At 37.4% G+C, this 7,742-nt stretch overlaps 1 protein-coding gene across 2 annotated transcripts; it reads right to left on the bottom strand.

Moving 5' to 3' along the window:
• Nucleotides 1-510: 510 nt before the first annotated feature.
• On the bottom strand, nt 511-7,329 carry LOC121390584 (zinc finger protein OZF-like). Of its 2 annotated transcripts, none has more exons than XM_041522433.1 (2): nt 7,241-7,329; nt 511-5,021 (listed from the first exon to the last, which is right to left on the bottom strand). In XM_041522433.1, the coding sequence occupies exon 2, from the start codon at nt 4,194-4,196 to the stop codon at nt 2,532-2,534; it is 1,665 nt and encodes a 554-aa protein (XP_041378367.1). In that variant the 5' UTR covers nt 4,197-5,021; nt 7,241-7,329; the 3' UTR covers nt 511-2,531. The 2 variants fall into 2 exon arrangements, with proteins under 2 accessions (XP_041378367.1, XP_041378368.1); XM_041522434.1 differs by having other exon boundaries at nt 7,273-7,327.
• Nucleotides 7,330-7,742: the final 413 nt, after the last annotated feature.

The following is a 7,742-nucleotide window of genomic DNA, read 5'->3' as shown; positions in this document are numbered from 1 at the left end:
TTGTCATCAACATTTTATGGCATTTGTTGGGGTGTGCCCCTTGCCAATAGGTTGACCAACGTGGGTATTATTAGGGAAGCTATATTATTTGTTCCTATGAAGGAAAGAAATGTTTTATTTAATTTCTTTATGGTTATATGCCAAAGGCCATATGCTAAAGATCTACATAGATAATGAAAGCTCTGGCTGGAATGAGAAATAGCCAATGGTCTCATTGACGGGGATTGATCATAAACGAGCGCTTTGCCATTGGGCTTCGTCTTGATACGATAACGTAGCACTGACATTGACACGGTCTTCTGTTCAGCAGAGACATAGGCGAAAGTTTCCATTACAATAATGTAACTAGGCATCATCCTGCCCATTGGACACTGCACTTTGTGTAATTTATCAAACTTCATGAGTTTCAAGATTTTAGAGTATGTAATTTTACCCTTCGTACCCTCTAACAAACCTCGACATATATGTACTATTTAAACTTTCTCATTACAAATAATGACAAACAACTGATGAATTTAAAAAATAAATTTATTTTAAGAATTAATTTCAGTATTCAAACAAGGCAACATACATCCTTATGTAAAAAGTCTCGTGTGATTTTCTTCTGAATGGCCCTCTATAGGCTATACTATTCTAAATGCTCTCCTAATATTTGACTACATAAAGCATTTATTAGTAGTACTTCTTTTCAAAGCTTTTACAGGCACAATGGAAGCAAGTAGACATGGTGGGGGAGGGGGGACTGACTGAGATCGAGGGTGCAAAGCAAACTTTCTAAGGTGTTTTGGGGGTATGCTCTCCCATAAAAGTTAGTTTTGTTTAAAGACACCACAAGTGCACAATGATTTCATATTAATTATGTCACATACTTCGGAGGCTTTCTCCTAGTTTGAAGAGTATTTATTAAAAAAGTAAAATGGCAGACGGCAGAAAACTGCATGTGTTTTGCCCTATGCGATCTCCATGAAGTCGATATCAATTGGTGATATTGTTACAGTCTCATACATGTATGTGGAATCTGTGTCACTAATAGTTTTTTCACAACTTGTGTCTGGAAAATATTTTGGGGAAATGTACTGGTAATTAAAGTTAGGAGAGTAATTTATAGCAGGGCTCGAATTTAACGACGGCAATTGCAGTCGTTGAGATATAAATTGCCATAGGTCGGGAGGATCACCAACGGCACAAAGGTGCCACCATTAAAACTCCTCATTTATGGTAAAATGTTTTGTCTAGTGTACATTATCTACTCGCATATAACATTAGTACATTAAAAGTATGTCTACATACAGCAATATAACCCTTCTGTCTTATTTATTTGCTGCAAAAGTCATAAAATTTTTTTTGCCGTGGACAGGCTTTAAATTGCCGTCTTGAACCGTTAAGAACAAATTTGCCGTAGGAGACAAATTCTTAAATTCTAGTAATTATTAACAATTTGGTTTGGACTTTAGATGTTTTGAAATATAATTTACTACAAGTAAAACTTATTTCTGCCTTATGATTTACTACCAATAATATTTATGATTTATGAAACAGAATAATTGAAGGGGCTAGAGCCCTCCCCCCCCCCCCCCCCAATGCCTGTTTTATTAAATTCAACAATCTAACATTCAAACAGGGCAACAAACATTTAAAAAATCAATAACAGTCGAACGTCATTATCTGGAGCAATATTATCTCATAGGCTAAGTCCCATGACATAATCCCAATCTATATAACTGTAAATAAAATGTGTTGAGTGCATTGTTAAATAAAACATTTCCTTCCTAATCCCAATCTACTGTTAATCTCAATTCATTTCGGGCTGTTTGGTTTGATCCCTTCAACATCAAGACAATGATGTTCGACTGATATATATATATATATAAAAAAATCGATCAAGAACAATTGGCCATTTTGCTGTTTATGTCATACCCTCGACATTACAGCATATCTCAACTCTGAAACAAACATGAACACCTTTGCATACACTGAACATTTTACATACTAAGTTGCAACCAGATTCCTTAACAAGGTTTGTTACATTGTAACCATAGTGATATCAATAATTATAGCATATATCTCAGGCTGTTCTCATAACTACTGTAGCCGTGGTGACATTACCTGTATGTTACATTTAGCTTGAGTATCCTCTAGTTTATTTATCTTCCCATATAAAAAAGGGCTAGAAGATACTCAAGCTACACACATATTATGTATTGTTATTTTGCAGCCTTCTACTGTTCATTGGCACATGTGTAGGAAGCACTGTCCCCAACCTGTCTTCCCACGATTGAAAAGGCAAATTAATACGTTGGTGAAGAAAACTTTCATTTCGCCAGCAAGGGCCTGTACGTAATCAAGTCTGATGTCTATGACCGATTCCCTTTTTGAAAGGCAAATGCAATGTACTATGTCAGGTGCGTATGTAAGAATTTATGCAGACATTGGTCAAGACTGTGGCGAGTGAAGTTTCTAGAGGAAAGGGTCAAGTCATGCTCCCTTGAAAAAAATATTTTTAAAAAAGAAGAAAATTCATGTGAGAGGGGCTAAACCATATTAATATCAATGTGTGAGACAGCTATGTGTTTCTCAGCATCATCAAGCGTCTGGAATGGTGCAGCACACTCACTGCACAAGTAGACCTTGTCTGACTGTGCGTCGATTAGTGAATCCACCTGTACGTCGTCCTGAACCAACATCAGCTCTGGCGGGTCCATCGTCGCGTCGACACCGGACTTCTTCATCGTGTACCTTCCAGCGACAACCGTCGTCTGGCTGATGTAATAGACCAGAGACTCGTCATCACAGTTTTCTTCCAAATATTCTCTCTCGTTCACTACAGGAGCTGGACGGCTAGTTGCTTTAGCCCTAGGTGGGCGCTGTCTTGGCTTGAGCACAGTGCACCGTGGGATGTGGCGATGCAGACTGCTACAGGTCGAGAACGGCCGATTGCAATGGGAGCAGTTGAACTTGCTGATACCTGTGTGGGTTACCATGTGCGAGAACAGAATGTATTTGCTTTTAAATGCCTTGGAGCACACTGAGCAGACATGTGGACGCAGATCCGAATGTACAAACTGGTTGTGCTTATATAACATACTGCGAAAGCCAAACTTTTGTCCGCATAGAGGACAACCGTGTGGTTTGTTGCCAGTGTGTTTGTTCATGTGATCATCCAAGTTCGCTTTACTGTTGGATCCACGGCCACACACTGAACACAAGTATCTGTATTTTCTGTCACTTTGATTCTTATGTACCTCCATGTGGCCACGCAAGGAGCTACGCAGGGTAAAGCACTTTCCACAGTCGGGACACGTATGGCTCGTTTCGTCTGTGTGGATACTCATGTGACGGCTGAGGTTACGTTGATAGCTGAACGTTTTCCCACAGATGTTACAGACGTAACTTTGTGACTTCTTGTGCATGATCTCAATGTGTTCATTCACGCTGGTGGTCTTGTAAAGCACTTTGTTACAAATTGGACAATGGTTTAAAAGGGCATGGGTCCTGTGATGTTTCTTCATCTCCTGGACCGATTTGGTCTCGAATTCACATTTCTTGCATGATTTCACCACGCTTGATTGAACGCAATGCTTGCAGTTGTTGTGCCTGGTCAACTGGTTGATGGTCTTGAAGTGTTTACTGCAAACACTGCAGCAGAATTTGTAAGTGGGACCATGTTTTTTCCCCACATGATCATGTAAATCCTTTGTGGAGCTGAAGGCGACCTGACAAACATCACAACGTACATTGTCCAGGTGGTGAGAAGTCATTATGTGCTCAGTCAAATCACTAAAAAACTCAAACTTCTCATCACAAAATGAACAGGAAGAACGTGTACCATCTTCAGTCAGATATCGACTTTCATTTGTGACATCGTCAGAATCGTGACAAGAAGAAACCTCGCTATTAACACTGGTCGCACATTCCTGTAAGCTACAACTACACTGGCTTGTCATTTCACACGTACACAATGTGCAGGAAGGAGACAAATCGACATCTTCAGTGGGATGAAGGTCTTCAGTTCTGACATCAGCAGAATGTTCACAAAAAGCATCATCACTATAAACACCATTTGCCCATTCCTTTGAGCTACAACTAAAGTGGTTTGTCATTTCACATTCAGAACACTTGATTTCAGTCTCGCCCATCTTGTTATTTGTGGACTGATCGTTACTTTCACCATGTATTCTTTGAAAGTGGTTTTTCATGCAACTTGGGCTCTTGGTCTTAATTTCACCAGTAACACTAGAATTGTTATTTTAGTTTTGTCTCAGCCTTCCGATTTGTTCCTTCTTTCATTCATATTGCCAGATTTCCTTTCAAGAGATTGCTTTGCTTGGCCTGTTGCAAGAAAACTGGAGTTGGAGTTTCTTACTTCTTGTTTTATGCTTCTCCACTACACTATTAACCCACTTTGTTTTGCAATGTCAAATCTTGAAGTGAATACTTATTTGACCATGAACTACTCTTGCTGCCAGTTTTGTATGAAATTCAGTCTGATTTTTCTTTTATTCTGGATACAATGTCCACACTTTTAATGTATGCCTTTTTCTGGTGTTAATATCGGAATTTTTTGAAAGTTGAATCTAATGATGAAACATTACTGTTAATCTGATATTACAAAAAAAAAAAATAATGTTGGTTTTGAATTTCAATTCTTTTGGATCATACACCAGATAGTCTTTGTTTTTATTTAGATTTATAATGCTCCAGTTACCGGTCATGGGATAATTCTTGTAAAAATCTTACACTTCAATTTCTTTAAAATTGTCATATTGAAAACATTTACATGATTTTTGTTATTGGTGATGTTTGGGCCTGAAGGCAAGTAAGATGGGGGTTTTGGTCCATTTTCCTGATTATGCATCTGTTTTTATCTTCTAATTAGCTGTGGTGAAATGAACCATATTCTTATTTTGTACTAAATACTTGATTTTTCTGCTCTTCAATAACAAATGTTTAAAGCCATATTTCTAGGTTCAGATATTTTCTGAAGGTGCTGCATGGTTTACTGTCACTGGATGTCTTGAAAGCTGAAATATCAAATGAAAATGGTTAATTTATGAACTCTCAGGGCTTTACTGGTAGATTGCATCTAAGTCGAGGAGGCGATAAATGTTGTGTCCAAAATAAATATGCCCAAATTAAGTATGGTACAAACATGCTGACTGCAAAATATTTCACCTCAAAAATCCACTAAAATGTTAAATTTAATTAGATTATTGTTTAGAGAACAATGTAATTAATTCTGAGTACTGCTAATACAATAATGTACTCTACTGAATCCCACTTTTTGTTTTCATATGCTGAAGGGCCATAACTGTAAAAAATTAATAAATTCCATTTCTGACAGAGTTATGGCCCTTGAATAAATTCCCATTGTGGCCAGACTTGATCTGGCCAGTGCCGCACAACTGTCAAAAATGGGTAAGTCACCATGAAACTCAAACGATCTGTCAGGAATTTCAGCATTGCAAATTAAAAGTCTGGAAAACTATACGTGGGACAAACAGATGGATACAACAACGAGACGAAACTGGTTAAGACTGGTAGGGAACAAATAATGGGTCTTTTCATTTGTTACTAAAGTACTACCTTGCTCTGGTACCAAATTTATAAGTATATGGAGGTGCAGTTAAAAAATACTACTTGGTGAAAAGTTCAGACAAATATCCAAGTCATCCATAAAAAAAATACACCTCAGCAGGGTTTCTTTCAAAGTACATCAAATGCAGTGTCCAATTTCAAAAGATTTCAAACCCATAAACACCTACTAGTCGATGGGGCAAATATGAGCTATTTTGTTTTTATTACGTACCCTCAAATTATTTTCTGGCAAAAAGCCTGCTCAGCACATGTGGCTTTTTTGTGTCTAAAACATGGTTATTTTGATGCTTGGCTATTTTTACTAAATAAGCAGCAAGGGATCTCTTATATGTACTTTCCCATTGACAAGACAGTACATGCCACAGTATTTGATATATTATACTAGTCATGAGGCATTGGTTGGGGGAAAGAACCCATGTCCATTGAGAATAATTAATCCTACAACTCATGACACCTCAGTTGAGTGCTCCACCACACCACAAATATAACCCACACCTCGCTGATGGGATTCAAGAGTAAGATTTATGGGCTAGAGGAGTGTGTAGTCCAAACTACCCGATATAAAATCCATCCTTGAAAAAAATTAATAAAGAAACTTTGAAATTACTTCCAAATGACCTTCACCTTGCCTTGGGGTCAGTTATGATATGGAAGCCAGTGTGTTTAATAGCTGAAATACTGACCTGGTGAACATTCACATAAAAATATGAAACTCGCCCACTAAAATGTTTTAGATTTAAATATGACTGAAACTTTAAATCACAAATGACCTTGACCTAGGGTTATATTCATAGGGATAGGGAAGCCCAGTTAACATAATCTCCTTGTGAAATTTATACAAAATATATTTTAAAAAACAACAAAACATCCACTACAAAATTCAACAGTTAAACAACTTGAACTGATTTTTAACCAACTTCTAAATGACCATGACACTGCCCTCAGGTCACACAGACCTGTCACACCATTGAAGGCATTCAACACTTGAATAAAATGATACTGACCTTTGACCTAGTATGGTCATATTCACCATGTGCCTGAACATTAGGAACAGAATAACTTGATCACAGGGACTTATAACGATCTTTACCTCTACATCCAGTATACAAAATGTACATGAAGGTATATAGAAATTTTATAAAATTGCTACAACCTCATGTGTACTTGCTAAAGAGGTAAGATCACTAAACACACTTATGGAATAAACCAACAACCAGGGGCAGATCCAAGAAATATGGGGCGGGGAGCTAAAGGGAAAAGGTCACATGGACAATCTCAAGAAAAGGAAAACCCAATTAACAGAATAGAATAGATGTTTATCGACACCCCAGCACAACAAAATTAAAACCCAACGATTTCTTTTTTTTATTTATTAAAGGCACTTGAATATATTTGGGGGTGGGGTCCTCTTCACAACTGAAGGTCCTAGGGGATGCCCATTTCTCTAATGGGCTTGATGACTGTCGTGTACTGTACGTTACGAGGGACTTTTAATGATACTGGGAGTAAGGTCACTCATGGAAATAGATAACATGAGGATAGCAGGATTGCGTTGTAAAACTTCATAGTATTCTTTATAAAACAATGCATAATCATTGCACGAAATGCATTAAATATAATTTTATATATAAAATAAATAACACACGTATAATATTAGAAACTGGAAACATTCTTCACTTTTTCAAAATCTTTGACAACTTGCGTCTTCTGCTACTTTTCAGAACATCGTGTTTTCCTCCTTTGTTAAAAAAGCACCGCTGACTAATTAACGTCCTGTATTCAATGCAAAACAAATGCCCGTTTACGACCTTTAAAAATCTATTTTAATAAAAATGTTTTATTTAACTTTTTATTTGTACCAGCGTGGGAATAATCATGCTGAGGATTTGTCCTAATTGTGTATCTATCATGTTTTGAACATATGTCTGTATTCTGTATTGTTTTCACAGCAAGGTGGTCACTGGAGTCGGTTATGAAAAGTAAAACCAAAAAGAAAAACCACTGCCACCGCCTGCCAAGGCGGACCTAGGGGGCCGGCTCCCCCTAAATTTTGAAACAGTTATAATTTTATTATATATATATTTTTTTTTTTTTTACGATCCCTTCCAAACCTCCCCCAAAGTTCCATTGGCATTCCGTTTCATGAA

This window comes from Gigantopelta aegis, chromosome 15 (assembly GCF_016097555.1).
Source record: "Gigantopelta aegis isolate Gae_Host chromosome 15, Gae_host_genome, whole genome shotgun sequence".
Lineage (NCBI taxonomy): Eukaryota > Metazoa > Mollusca > Gastropoda > Neomphalida > Peltospiridae > Gigantopelta > Gigantopelta aegis.
This window is presented reverse-complemented; position numbering and strand designations above follow the sequence as displayed.